This window comes from Oryza sativa, chromosome 3 (assembly GCF_034140825.1).
Source record: "Oryza sativa Japonica Group chromosome 3, ASM3414082v1".
NCBI lineage: Eukaryota > Viridiplantae > Streptophyta > Magnoliopsida > Poales > Poaceae > Oryza > Oryza sativa.
Genome location: NC_089037.1, coordinates 9,775,736 through 9,790,316, shown reverse-complemented (window position 1 = coordinate 9,790,316; position 14,581 = coordinate 9,775,736). Strand labels below are relative to the sequence as shown.

The 14,581-nt window shown below is 46.1% G+C and overlaps 3 protein-coding genes across 3 annotated transcripts; all 3 read left to right on the top strand.

Annotated features, from left to right (window-relative positions):
- The first annotated feature begins 2,089 nt into the window (after nucleotides 1-2,089).
- Nucleotides 2,090-6,503, top strand: LOC4332460 (cardiolipin synthase (CMP-forming), mitochondrial-like). Its single transcript, NM_001417560.1, has 7 exons — nucleotides 2,090-2,671; nucleotides 4,397-4,494; nucleotides 4,592-4,642; nucleotides 4,787-4,900; nucleotides 5,562-5,618; nucleotides 5,698-5,783; nucleotides 5,885-6,503. The coding sequence occupies exons 1-7, from the start codon at nucleotides 2,209-2,211 to the stop codon at nucleotides 6,003-6,005; spliced, it is 990 nt and encodes a 329-aa protein (NP_001404489.1). The 5' UTR covers nucleotides 2,090-2,208; the 3' UTR covers nucleotides 6,006-6,503.
- A 175-nt stretch (nucleotides 6,504-6,678) lies between these two features.
- On the top strand, nucleotides 6,679-9,235 carry LOC136351269 (pentatricopeptide repeat-containing protein At2g37310-like). Its single transcript, XM_066308989.1, has one exon. It carries the CDS (start codon nucleotides 6,727-6,729, stop codon nucleotides 8,521-8,523), a length of 1,797 nt encoding a protein of 598 aa, XP_066165086.1. The 5' UTR covers nucleotides 6,679-6,726; the 3' UTR covers nucleotides 8,524-9,235.
- Nucleotides 9,236-11,059: 1,824 nt separating this feature from the next.
- Nucleotides 11,060-14,359, top strand: LOC4332458 (uncharacterized). The gene is made up of 5 exons (XM_026023689.2): nucleotides 11,060-11,600; nucleotides 11,856-12,345; nucleotides 12,495-12,624; nucleotides 12,730-13,109; nucleotides 13,713-14,359. Exons 2-5 carry the CDS (start codon nucleotides 12,191-12,193, stop codon nucleotides 14,137-14,139), a joined length of 1,092 nt encoding a protein of 363 aa, XP_025879474.1. The 5' UTR covers nucleotides 11,060-11,600; nucleotides 11,856-12,190; the 3' UTR covers nucleotides 14,140-14,359.
- The last annotated feature ends 222 nt before the right edge of the window (nucleotides 14,360-14,581 follow it).

Below are 14,581 nucleotides of genomic sequence, written 5' to 3'. Positions count from 1 at the left end.
TATGCCAGAGCCACTCTTTCTTCGTTCTTTCAGACGGGCTGGCACAAGAACCCACTAAGTGTGTTGTCATTGCCGACAGCCTTCTCGTGCCTTCTTCATCGCCGCTACATCCTTGCCAGAGCACACCAAGAAAGATGACGAAGCACAAGAAGCGACGAGATTGAAGGAGCTCATCCTCTCCTTGGTGGGGCCGCAACCCATCCTACACCACGGCACCGTAAAGGCCTCATTGATGCCCTCAGCCGGAGCTTCTTCCTCCCGCTGCAGCTTCTTGCTCAATGACGTCGCGATGACCCCTCCTCTCTGACACTCGCTGTCGCCGGGCATGGGGATAAGCCCCTGCCGCATGGTCTTGTCCGCAACGTGGGCAAGTGCCATAGGGAGGGATAGCGCCATGGAAGGTTGTGGGAGGGGGAACTCGGTCTCTTCAATCACCAACAATGGTGGCTCGTCTAGCGGCTCCATGAGAGTGTCGAGGTTGGCTGTCGAGGAGTGTGCCGTTGACTCACACTCTGCCGCCTTCCTCGGTTGATCCGCTTTCTCACTCTGCTGAGTTTGGACCACCGCCGCTCCATCCTTCGTTCGGAGCGAGATATAGGAACTGGCATTCTTCCGCCATTGCATCACCCCAAACGCCCAATGAGAGCAGAGAGAGGAAGAAAGGAGATATATAGTGTTATTGACAAGTGGGTCCTACATCTTTTTTTATTATTTTCTTTTAAGACTGGTTGCCACATAGATATCACATCAATCAAAACCACCCTCAAACCCATCGAGGGAGTCATTTTACGCTGGTCTTGATTGATTGAGGAGTCATTATACCCGGTTTTGTGGTTGAGATGTACAAATCATATTTGAAAATTTTTTCCTAGTACTTTCCACCGTTTGGCCCTCTTTGAAAACTTTGTTTTATATACTATAGTAGAAGAACTTTTTTCTAAAAAAGGTGGAACCCTTTCAAACAGGAACATAATATTTGTGGTCATGTAGGTATACATAGGATGGTCCATGAAAAAGTTTTCATCGGAGTTTATTTGTGAGGAAGGACCAAAACTCCAAAAGAGATTATTCACGCCAACGTGGTATCCAGTCCATCATATGAGCTTCTCTAATCGGACAGTTATGTGTGTCCATCGGGTCATTTGGATTCACACGTCGAAATGTGAAAACCATTCACTTGCAAAACCACAAACATGCGAACTATATCCACCACCACATGCTAGCTCATTGGACATTGGTGTTGCAAAAGCTGTAGAAGTACTAATTTCATCTTGCTTTGGTGCCGAGGCTGGAACGTCGGTGACCTGTTGCCCTTCTAGCTCGGCACGAGATTATTGATGCACTGCAAAAGCGAAAACACCATGCTGCCGGCCCGGTATCAAAACAACGTCGACCGTTTCATTTGTGGCACAGTGGCATAGTGGGTTTTGCGTCAATCCCAAAACGCCACCACACTAGATGCTTGTTTAGTTCTTAACTTTTTCTTCAAACTTTTAACTTTTTTATCATATCAAAACTTTTCTACATACATGAACATTAAATTTTTTTCTTGAAACTTTTAATTTTAGTCAAACTTCTAATTTTAAGGTGAAACTAAACACAGACTAAAATACTGGGAGACGGAAGGTATAGACGTAGCGACGGTAGCGTCGCCTAGCCGCGTCGGTGCGAGGCCTAGGAGTACAGCATTGTAGCGGCTGGCTAACATCAACGTCGCCGCCGTCGCGTTCATACGGTGGTGGTGATGGTAGTGCACCCGTGCGGCCCATGCAAAAGCCGCGCCGGCGAATCGCCATCGAACGTGGGGACCTCTCCGAAACGTGAGGGCAAGAGCGGAAGGGAAGGATACGATCAACCCAACCTAGAATCGAATGCCTCTGGCTCTCCGTCCACCGTCCGCCACAGAAAATATCTTCGTCCATTTCCCCCTGACCGCAGTGGCCCACAATACAGTAGTACTAGCACTACTCCCCGGTGTCCAGATCCAGATCCCGGCGTCCCCATCACGTATACGTCCGTGGCGGTGGCCGCCGCTATCAGTCGGCCAGCCTAACCGAAACCCCCAAGTTTAGCCGTGCGATGCGAGTGCGTAAGCGTAACTCCTCCCTCCTCCTCCTCCCACGTCCCCCGCACCTTTCCCCCCAACCCGCAGCCCAAACAAGAGGGAATCGACCAATCAATCCATCAATCAATCAACCGATCCGACCCATGCCCCCATCCGTCGCCACCCACGCATCCCTCCTCCTCAAAGCCGCCGCCGCAGCCGCGCACCTCCACCCCAAGCCCTTCTTCTCCCCACGCGCGGCGCCGCCGCGGATCCCGTCTGCCCCCGCGCCGCCGGCCGCAGGAGGCAGCCGCTACCGTCCGACGACGACGACGACGGCGGCGGCGACGGCGACCAGCGCCACCGCCGCGTGCCGCTGGTTCCGGTGGCCCCCGCCCGCGCAGGCGCCCGTGAGGGGTCTGTGCTCCTTGCCGCATTCTGGCGGTGGCGGTGGTGGTGGTGAGGGTATGGGATCTGAAGGGGTCGGGAGGAGGAGGCGGGTGGTGGCGCCTGCGGTGAACGGGGTGGCGAAGGACGGGGCGCCACAGCCGCCTCCGCCCAAGCTGCTCACGCTGCCCACCGTGCTCACCATTGGCCGCGTCGCCGCCGTGCCGCTCCTGATAAGCAGTAAGTTCGAGCGACAGCTTGTTTGTTCCTTTTAACTTTGGGAATTTTTTTATGCGTTTCTTGTCGGGTTGTGACGCGGTCGTGTATATTGATGGAACTAGTACCGAGAGCTTTGATTTGTTGGCGACTTTCTTTCGTGTGCTAGTAATGTGGGAAATCTGTCAAGATGATCAGGGTTGTCCTTCGAGCACAATCAAGTTCCCCGAAGATAGTGCTGGAAACGCTAGGAAATTGTAGGTTATCTTGCTGCGAGTAATGTGCCGGAACAAATTGATTGAGGAATAGTTGAAACTGGAAAGTTTTGGAGTACCCCAGCTAGATATGCTAATCCCCTATGTCCCTCTCGTTCGTGGTGCATATCCATTTATTGCATAAAACAATTATTATTGTGCTTAATCGTCAAGGAAATGGAATCAGCAGATCGGTAGATCAGGTAGGTAATAATTCCTGAATCGTCAGAACAATAACCATAAATGGAATTGATGGTCCAAAAGATCGACACTATCCTCCGTTTTATTTTTAACATGCTGTGCTGCTAACTGGATGATACTGCTATCTGTTTTTGTATCCGTAATTTCCTAAATTCAGAACATGGTGCATCGCAGTAGTTGACATATAGGGGCACCTGTGCAGATAGTCTTTACTGCCTCTTCTGTCTATTGTTTTCCAGGCTAGGCCTGTCTACTCTACTTAGAACTGTTAATATGCACTACTCACTAGACTTTGGAGCTCATCTCCTATGTGACACAGTGCTGCGCTTAGTCTGCTTAGTCTATTTCATCCAAACCTTCACAGGACCTTTTTCCATCCTCAATTTTTTTACTGTATCCCATGTTGTGCCTGAGAATTCCTAAGAATCCTCCCATATGAACCCTGTTGCATTATACACATTACTCTTCCCACCCATTGGGGAAACGAAGTGGTTTTCTTGTTAATCTGTGTGCTAAGAACATGTTCATTTCTTCTCCCAAGACACCTACTTTTTTATATTTTCCCTTGTTAGACTAAGAAAGCATGCCTCAGTCACTGTATTTGACTTTTTTCTAGAACAATAGGGCAAGAAAAACCTTTTCCAAGTCCAGTTCCGTTATAATGATGCTGAAAGGTTGTCCTACGTGATGCTTTTCACCTCCTATAAACTGAAGGGATATGCAAATTAAAGTATCCTATCAGCACTGCATTTTTAAGTTTCTGGGATAATCACTATATATATAGAAGGTTTAAATATCTAGCTCCAATGTACATCCCTTTTACAAACATGAGGAGCTTTTGCATTCATTCACAGTTTACATCCATTAGCTTTATCGAAATGACTAGTGATGCTTTTTTGTTATCAATGATTCATGGAATTTCTGCAACAGTTAGATGGATTTGTACAAACTTATCATCTGTAGAAAGTAAGAAAATGTACTTGTTTGTTTCCTGAGGTCAAATAGTATGTTTACCTGACAATAACCAGCAGGTAAGGTAACATCAATGTAGTTGAACTTATCGAATCACCTTTACATCCTTTAGCAGTTATGCTCTTTCTTCTATTTGGATATTGTCTTCACAGTCTTTATTGAACCTTTGCCTATATATTTCTATCAGTTTACACTGATAAATACTGGTTGATATGCATCTGGTTCTGGTGCCTGTTTGTTTATTTTTGACAGACTAATGCCAATTTGTCGCTCTGATTTATTTACATTTTAACTAACAGCTTAATATTTGTATTGCGACCAGCTTTCTACATGGAGGGGCCTTGGGCAGCAACTGCGACAACTGGCATCTTCCTTGCTGCTGCAGTCACTGATTGGCTAGATGGTTATATTGCGAGAAAGGTGTGTCACAAATACCGATTTAATAACATGCCAGACAAGGTGCTTACCAGCATTTTTTTAGCCCTTTAATTGTTTCCTCACACAATTTTCTGTACAGATGCAGTTAGGAACACCTTTTGGTGCATTTCTTGATCCTGTGGCTGACAAGGTTGCTTTTCTCTTTCTGCTGCTCACTTCTTAAATTGCCCTTCCCACCCATTTTGTTACTTGAACAGCTGTGTTTTCGTTTTTCCTGTTGGATTGTTTATGTTCAAATGTGAGCTAACTTTGTTACTGCCATTCCCTGCTGCAGCTTATGGTAGCTGCAACATTAGTGTTGCTGTGCACCAAACCTTTGGAAATTTCACTGCTCAGAGATGGGCCATGGCTTCTAACGGTTCCTGCCATTGCTATTATTGGGAGAGAGGTATTTCCTTAGCCAATCTACATTGTCAATTCATGCACATTTAGTGAAAATTTGGTTTATAGTAAATTTTTTTTTGTTGGTGAGCTAGCATAAATCTTGGGTAACATCTTGATTTCTTGGGTTATTGGATCTGGTCAGCTTATCTTAATCTCTAAGTTTATGTTTCAAACCTATGCAATATATGATAAGTTGACAACTTCCCATAATAAAAAGAAGCTGACAACTTGGTGTTTTGCTTTTGCAACGTAGGTTCTATCTAGAGCACAGATCTAAGGGTAAGACTACATAATTTATGATTTAATGAATGCTGTTTGGCCAACCTCTATCTTTTGGGATTGAGCCAATTCATTCTCTTTTCTGTGAGGTAGAGTGCCACCATCATGTGGCTTGCTTGAAACAGAAGTGAAAAGCCTGCATTGAATAAGAAATTTTATCTCTTCTTTTTTTCATGCTTTAAGACCCTAATTCCATAGTTTCTTGTCAACCTTGTAATTCCATGCGAAGGTGTGTGGTACCATGAGCACCATTATTTCTATTTTCTAGTTATGCAAACACGTGTATCCATGTAGAACAAACGTAACTGACACAGTGTGGTGGAATAGTGATGGTTGCTACAAGCTAGTATCCTAACCTATTACACATCTATCTTGTGTTTATGTAGATCACAATGTCAGCTGTGAGAGAATGGGCTGCGTCTCAGAATACCAAAGTTCTTGAGGTTCCTCCTGTGCTCAGTTATCCTTGGATTCCATTGTCATAATTTGTTCAGCCATTTAAATTTCTACTTGCTACAACAGGCTGTGGCAGTTAACAATTTGGGGAAGTGGAAGACCGCAACGCAGATGACAGCATTGACTATCCTCCTTGCGAGCAGAGACAAAAGGTATTCTTGTTTGGTATTTGCATGGAGTTTTAACATTGCGCAGCATTCTTTTTATTATTTCTGTGTTGATGGTTCGGTTTTTTGTGCTTTGTACTTTGCAGTCTTCCTGCACAAGATGCTCTGGTTACTTCCGGCATCGCATTGCTTTATGTATCAGCTGGACTTGCCATATGGTCCCTAGTGGTGTACATGAGAAAGATATGGCGGATACTTCTAAAATAGCCGTAGCACATAGTGTAATAGAAGGAACAGGAGCAAGCCAGCAAGGTGATATTACATTTCAAGAGCATACAATTTTTGAACTGCGGAGTTGATTGATGGACCTAGAATTGGTTGAGATCCTCAGCTACTTACGCATTGTCTCAGTTTGGCGGATTAGTTGCTAAGTTGCTGTGCCTGCAAGATCTCCGTAGAAACAAAAAACATAGTAGCAAGTAGTATGTTGCCCGGGTGATTACTTCTTCGAAAGCTATTTTCAGAGCCTATCACGGCTCGAGTGTTGGACACTGGGTGTAATGATCTGCAAAACTGAAAAATGCAGAAGATTGTAACCGTATACGAATACAAAACCATGAGGTTTGAGTGTGTGACTCTGGGGTTTCTATAGTTTCTACCATTGTAAGTTTACCCATATGATATGTCAGAAGCGAACATTATTCTTTGGACAAGTGGTGTTCTTGTTGTGCATTTGAGCCATTTAACCAAATCTGTTTGATATTACACCTGGATTGCTACACCTCCTTTTTCAAAGAAAATTAGGTGAAGAAAACAGCTATTGCCGTCATATGTGCCACTTGCTCTCGTGGGCCTCGTGGCCGTTTGATCTGATCTCAACGGTCTAGATCACGCGAGGCCCTGAACTAGTAGGGGTCACAGCCAAAAGCCCAAAACTCTCATGCCCGCGCCGGCGGGTGATCGGAGCTGAGCATTTCACGAGCAGCGGATGAAGCTGCCGGCGTGGCTCACCGCCGTGCCGCCGGATCCTAGGGCGTACGGTCACCTCATCCAGCTCTGCGCGGAATCCGGCCACCTCGCCGCTGCCCGGCAGATCCACGCGCGCCTCGTCGCCGCCTCCGTGACGCCCTCCAACTTCCTCGCCTCCAAGCTCATCTCCCTCTACTCCCGCGCCGACCGCCTGCGCGACGCCCGCAGGGTGTTCGACTCTATCCCGCAGCCCAGCCTCTTCGCCTGGAACGCCATCCTCATCTCGCTCTCCCTCCACTCGCCGGACCCTTCCGCGGCCGTCCGCCTGTTCGCCTCCTCCGCCGTCTCCCCCGACGAGATCACCCTCTCCACGCTCCTCAGGTCCCTCGCCGCGTCCGGCCCGGCGCTCTCCCCACTCGTCACCGGGGAGCTCCACGCCGTCGCGTTCCTGCGGGGCTTCGGGTCAGACCTGTTCGTGTCCAATGCGCTCATCACCGCATATGCGAACGCCGGGGACATGCGCTCCGCTCGCGCTGTGTTCGATGAAATGCCGAGAAGGGACGTCGTGTCCTGGAACTCGCTTATATCCGCGTGTGCCCGTGCAGGCTGGTATAGAGAGTGCTTGGATCTGTTCCAGGAGTTCGTGCGGGTTCGTTGCAGTGATGGTGATGGTGTTGGGCCGAACGGTGTCACGGTGACAAGTGTTCTGCATGCTTGCGCGCAGCTCAAGGTTGTTGATTTCGGGATTGGTGTTCACCGATTTGCTGCGGAGAGTGGGCTGGACATGGACATGGCAGTATGGAACTCAATAATTGGGTTTTATGCCAAATGTGGGAGGTTACAATATGCACGACAGTTGTTGGATGGAATGACTAGGAAGGATTCAATCAGTTACAGTGCAATGATCACAGGGTACATGAATAACGGGCATGTTGAAGAGGGAATGCAGCTTTTCCGGCAAGCAAGTGCTCGGGGCATCAGCATGTGGAATTCAGTGATTGCGGGCTTAGTTCAAAATGGGCGCCAGTCAGATGTTCTTCGGTTGTTGCAAGAAATGATTGCCTCTAAAGTACTACCCAATTCAGCCACACTTTCAATCGTCATGCCTTCAGTTCCTTCTTTCTCAACACTACTGGGAGCAAAGCAAGCTCATGGTTATGCGATCAGAAATGACTATGATCAGAGCATCAGATTGGTCAGTGCATTGATTGATGCGTATGCAAAGGCTGGATTTCTTGATACAGCCAGGAAGGTGTTTAAACTGACTGAACATAGAAGCACAATTGTTTGGACATCAATCATATCGGCTGTCGCAGCTCATGGAGAAGCAGTTGAAGCATTGAGCCTGTTCAATCAGATGATTACTGCTGGTGCGAAGCCAGACACTGTAACTTTCACCACTGTGCTTAGTGCGTGTGCCCATTCTGGCAAGGTAGCTGAAGCTCGTAAGGTTTTTAACTCAATGCAGGCTGTTTTTGGTATCTCTCCAGTGATTGAGCAGTATGCTTGCATGGTTTCTGCACTCAGTCGTGCAGGGATGCTCAAGGAAGCAGTTAAGCTCGTCAACAAGATGCCTTTTGAGCCAAATGCAAAGGTCTGGGGTGCATTGCTTAATGGAGCAGCAGTAGTTGGTGACGTTGAGTTCGGGCGTTATGCATTTGATCGCTTGTTTGTCATTGAACCTAAGAATACGGGTAATTACATTGTTATGGCTAATTTATACTCAAATGCTGGCAAATGGGAAGAAGCTGAAACCATAAGGAGCATGCTGTGGGGAGTTGGATTGGAGAAGGTTCCTGGGTGTACTTGGAATTGAGGGAGAACAATCGCTTGCAAGTTTTATTCCTGTGTTTGCCTTAAAGCCGAAAGCTACACACATTGATTTGGTTGTTGAGGGGTTAAATGGGTTGAATGATAGAAAAGATCTTGACATCAACCTAAGAGTTGGATGAAGACAAGTTATGTCGATAGCATTCAATAGAGCTAAAAGTTGAAATGTGATTATCATGCCTGAAAGCACATCGGCATTTTGGAATTATTTGGACCATCGGATTCCATACGCCATTATGTGGTCAATTATATTGATCTGACCAATTATCAAACCCTAGGATGACAAAGGAAAATGAGAACTGGAAACAATAAGAGCTTTGCTACCACAATCTTCAAACCTTTCGAAGTGTATGATCTTGAGCTCTAATTTTTAATAAGGCCAACAGTTACTACAGCAACAGGAAAGTCAATGATTACAAAAATGATGAAAGCAGTTGCATTCTGATTTGAATTTTCAGGAAGTGCCTCCACAAGTTAAATCTCAGTGTTTGATGAAACACCAAAAGAGCAGCATACAAAAGTTAGTTCAGTTCATCAAAAGTAGTTGTTCTAGCTTCAGTGTTTTTATCTCATGAAAATCACTACTGGATCATTTCTTTAGCCCACCATGCTTTTTTGCATTTTGAAACTGGAATCTGTGGTTAATGGGATTGAACCTGTGATTTTTTTTCAACATTTTTTTCTCCGTCCAAACCAAATCCTTGTCTGCTTTGCATGCATGTGCCCAATCCTATCCTGCATTAGAATTACAACTGCATAGAGCTAGCACAACAAGATCTGTCTTTTAGTACCCTCGTGCTTGTGGATCACGGTTCACATGCTTGGATCATTCTACCTCTTCACTTCCCAGGTCATGAACTCCAAAAAGGAAAAGCACACAAGCAGCTCTCCGGACTGTGCCCAACTTGCTCTGATCTTACTACCAGAAAGCCACGACTCTTATTTCGTTCTGTGCCAGCACTCACATGCTAAAACTTCACAGGCTGAAGGTTGCAGCGATCTCCACATGCACTGACCGACCAAATGAAGCAGGGGATAGTATTACTAGTGGCAACATTGATGTGAATTCCAATGTGAGCTCCAGCTCATCCTGGAGCCTTGGAGTTTTTTGCCGGGTGGAGCCTTGGAGTTCAAGTGAAGCTAAGTGAGTATAATCACCACACCTCTTTAATCATAGTGTACATCTATTCATTCGCATTTGAACGTATACAGGTGGAGCGCTCCATAATTGGGATCACATCATGCATAGGCGTTGAGCACTTGAGCCATGACAAGTTGTACCACAAAGCAAGCAGCAAGACAAATCAGGTGGAACTGTTTCCTCTTTAATTTTCTTTTGGCTTTACCTTCACTGTTTGTATCTACATTGTTGCGCGGTTGTCCATTTCTGTGCCTTGATCTAATCCAGAATTTCAAAATGTTTTGAATAGTTTCGGTGGTATTATATATGTTATATCTCTGTGCACGTGATACACCTCCCAAGCCTCCCAGGTCACGGTAATGACCAGCGGTGGGAGACAAAATAGGCCGTGTCCTTCAGTCCTTTGTGCATTGGCTGAGCGGTGAGCCGGTGAGCGTGGCATGGGCTATGTCCTATGTGTCCCTGCATTCACTTGCTGAAGAAGCGTCATCATCATCGTTCATCGGCCTGTTGCAAAGGCTCCACTCTTAGATCAGGAATGATAGTCACCGTTGCGTAGTAGGGTCGTCGTAATGATGCCGGGCAAAAAAAAAAAAAAGAAAAGAAAAGACCTGGACCAGCAGTAGAAGAAGAATAGTACAGTAGTGTACCTAGCAGTTACTAGTTACATAGCATTTCCAGTGGAATCTGGTTGGAAATTCTTGGGGCAGGCAAGTTCTTTTTATTGTTCCGCTTCCATCGCTTTGATACTTTAACTGCCTGCTTTTTTCAAAGCATAATTTTTGACCCGGAAAGCTCTTTGTGTAGCTATGGTGGTCGAAGATCCTGCGGCCTGCAGTATCATCGCTCCAGAATCCGAAGCCTCAGATGCCTAGGAAACACTGTGCACCGTACTGAGCTTATAGCATGAAAAAGCCGCAGCTATCTGTCTACTACGTACCACTCTACTACCTCCAGCCAAATTGTTGGTGTATAATTTCATAGACTGTTAAGCTCGTGGGCAAGGAATTGTTGCGCCAATAGAATCAGCAGGAGAATCAAAAGTACACTCGCAGATCACCACTCATCCCTCACATGATGTTGGGTGCAGTGCTAACTTCCAATCTCACCAAGCACCAGCGAATTCCTCGACATTCAACGTGGCAGATCAGTTCAGCTCAGCCTAAATATTCCTTCCGTTCCATTTTAAATATATAAATATAGTTGTGAATTTTTATTTTAAATATATAAATATAGTTGTGAATTTTCATGTCTAACATTTAACTATCTATCTTAGTTGAAATATTTTTATGATTAATATTTTTGTTGTTATTAGATAGTATTTTATGTGTGACTTGTTACTTTTTTAAAAAAATATAATTTTTTCTAATAAGACGTACGGTCAAATGTTGAACGCGAAAACTCACAAATGCATTTAAAATAGGATGGAGGTAGTAGTTTACACTAATTTCCACCAAATTCTGTATATATTGTTTTCAGAGTTCAGGCTATTATTTTTAACAGCCGCATGCAGGAGAGGACAGCTCAAATGTCATTGTTAATACTTTTGTCCTGTCGCTAATCTGATGGGTAACCCTACTCAAATCATTTCAAATGCAGAAGAACACCCATAGGCCGCTCGTGACTGAGGCGCCGCGACAGGGACACTCGAGGCGTTTTTGTCTTTGTACTACCGCAGTGTAGCCGTCCTCCTCTTCTTTTTTCTCTAGAAAATACAGAAGTCGGTGGCTTCCCAGAATTTCAGATGCTGCTAAAAACCACGAGGAAAAGAAAACCCGGCAAGAGGACACCAAGGCCTGAGAAGATGGGGCAAAACAACGAGCGGGTTAAATGAACATTGCAGAGCGGCCTTTCACGTGGCCTTCTTTCTGCCCTCCCCTTCGCTTCGCTCCCTCTTACACTGCAGTTATGCAACCCCCAAGGTAATGACCCCACATGTCCCCTGCGACCATCTCTTTGTTAATTATACTAGTTTAGTAGTATCATTACCACGCTTATCTGTACTTTGCAAGTTAGGTTAGGTTTGAGCTTGTGTACAGTATACAATTGACAAGTCTTGTTGGCAGTTGGCTGATGCAAACTTTTCTTAAGCTCCTCAACACAATCTCTAGCATGTTACTTCTCCCTTCTGCTCCAGTGCATCCATCTCAAGACCTCATACCATCTCTCTTTTGCAGGAAACTAATGTTTGCGTGCAGATTATGTGACTGTAAAAAAAAATCAAGACAAATGCAAGAAAGTGCGGTCATTGAAGAATGTAGGGAGGTGTAAAAAAAGGAGGTTTCTAGGGACACCAGTTATGCACCTCACGGGTGGCGGTCACGGACAGAGCCGGTTACTGTGGTCATCAAATCAGTAGGTTCAGTACACGTCCCCTTACCGTGATGAGGCGCCTCACCTCACGCCTCAGCCATCAGACATCAGACGGACGCCTTCGGCTTCAAGCCTCCACTCCTACTACCTCCCTCCAATTCAGCAACCGTCTGCACCCCAAGCCCAAAAGCAGAGGCGCATGCAGCGGCAGAAGCAGCCACAGCCGTCACATATCGTACGCCCATCCCTGACCCCAAATCTTGGTCCCTTGGATACTACTACTACCACCAGAAACGTCGACGAGAGAAGGGAAGCTAAGCTAGGAGAAATGGCTGCCACAGCCATGCAATGCAGGTTTGCTACAATTTTGCTTCTTGGGTTTTTTCTTGGATGCCTTCTTCTAGCTAGGATCAGTTCTTGGATTTTCTGTTGATGGATTTATGGGATCCTAGGATCGGTTCCTTGACATCATCTGCATTTGCGTTGCGTCTCATTGATTGCAGGGGAGGTGAGCGCAGCGAGGACGGCGGTGGCGGTGGCATGAGGACAGTGGAGTGCCTGAGAGGGAGGCTGCTTGCAGAGAGGGTAGCATCCAAGGCTGCCAAGGAGGAGGCTGATTCACTCGCCAAAAGGGTATCTTCTCTTAGCCACATTCCCTACTGTTACAACCTCCTTGATAGGAAGTGTGTGATACTGTTCTTGAGCTTTTTTTGGTGGTTGGTTATGATTTGGTCGCAGCTGGATGAGCTGGAGAAGAAGCTCTCCGACGAGGTCAAGATCAGGAACAAGGCGGAGAGGAGGCTCAGGAGGGCCATAAAGAAGCTGGAGTCCCTCAAGATTTTGGATGTGGAGCTCTCGGACAGCTCCATCGGGTCACTCTCCTCCAATAGCTGCTCCGGTCACCGCGCGCCGGAGACGGAGGCGGACGTGAACAATCCTGGCTCCTCGGCTGGTTCATGCACTCAGGTGAACTCCTCCCAGGAAGGGAGCTGGTGCTCTGTTGTGTCCGAGCAATCACCATCTGTTCATTGCAAGGAGGAGGAGGAGAATGGCTTGGACCCTGAAGATGCTAAGAACTGCGGCTCTGGGGAGGAGGCTGGTGACCATGACTCAGAGAGGTAAGCATGCGGATTAACAAGAGGTGTTTTATTATTGGTCAAAAGTTAAATAACCTGCTTAATGTTTCTAGGATTACCGTAATTTCGGTAGGAACTAAACAATCTCGCATAGGTATTTCTGCATTTTAGGTTTCTATGTTGCCTTATGTCTCGCCAGAACTAGGACATAAATTCCCTCCTCCTACGTTTTGTTTTTCGGTTCATGGCGGCTAGCTCCACAGGCATATTTCACGATTATTGTTAGGTATTGAGGAAACAACCTGTACCCTTTGTGTCTCCACAAGCAGAATGATTGTGTTTAGGATAGCAAGGAGATGGACGGATTGTCGGTGTTGTACGCCACACAAATTGGACCAAGCCCACCTGAAATTTTTCACTTTGGTGAATGTTAGTAACTCAACTGTACGAAGAACTGACTACGTGTAGCTGCCACCAATTATAGCATAAACATGTGCACAATTGACTCCGGTGTTAAAAATAGAGCAGTTGCGCTTGCTTAAACGGCAACTTGATCCTTCAAATTTGACTATTTTTTAATTCCTTGGAAAATGTCAAATGCTAACTTTGTACTTAACAATTTAACAACCTGTATTACTGATGCAGAACACATGGAACGCTCCCATGTAGCAGGGATGATGAACCTGTTCATGTGCCATCCGACTTCGGCTCATCAAAATCCCAAGATAACCAACGCGACGAGGACGACGACAGGCTAGCGCTGGTGCTGGTAGACCCGCAGCCGAATGCAGAAACAGGCAACGAAGACGATATGCGTATCGATATCCAAGCACGGAAGGCTCAGGCCGAGCCCAGAGAGGGAGACGGCGAAATGGAGGAGGCGAATGAGCTCGCGATCGTGCTCGTGGACCCGCAACCCGAGCCCAAGGCGGAGCCTGCGGCGACGGCGAGGCCGCGCAACGACGTGCAGTCCGTGCTCCTCGCGCTGCGGCAGGTGAAGGAGCAGCTGCGGTACACGATCGAGAGGAGGTCGGAGCTCGTCGCCCACCAGGAGCTTTGCGGCCACTGTTGAGAGCGCTGCACCTCGTCAGTTTTGAGCAGCGGCTCTTGCTAGTATTTGCCACGATACTACTAGAGTTCTTGACAGTGATAGTGTAGTAGAGTATTTGTAGAGAAATTGGAATAAGATTTTGCTCCCGTGGCTGTGTTACATACACGGGAGACAAACTGAGATAATTCAGTTGTGTACAATTTGTTCTCCATCTGTCAATGTTATATATGATGGTCTGATACGTCTGTTGAAAGGAAAGCATTTCATGGATTTTTACTATCCATTGCAAATTTCCAGGATATCCATCGGTTGGCTCTTTAGAAGAAAAAGGCGGTTTATAGGTAAAACTTCTGTATATATGTCCATAACGATTTAAAAGAAAAGGCTATAAAATAAACTACAATAAAAAAGTTTATAAAATCAACTCTAAAATTAGTTTTAAAATTTAAATTTTGGCTTAAAA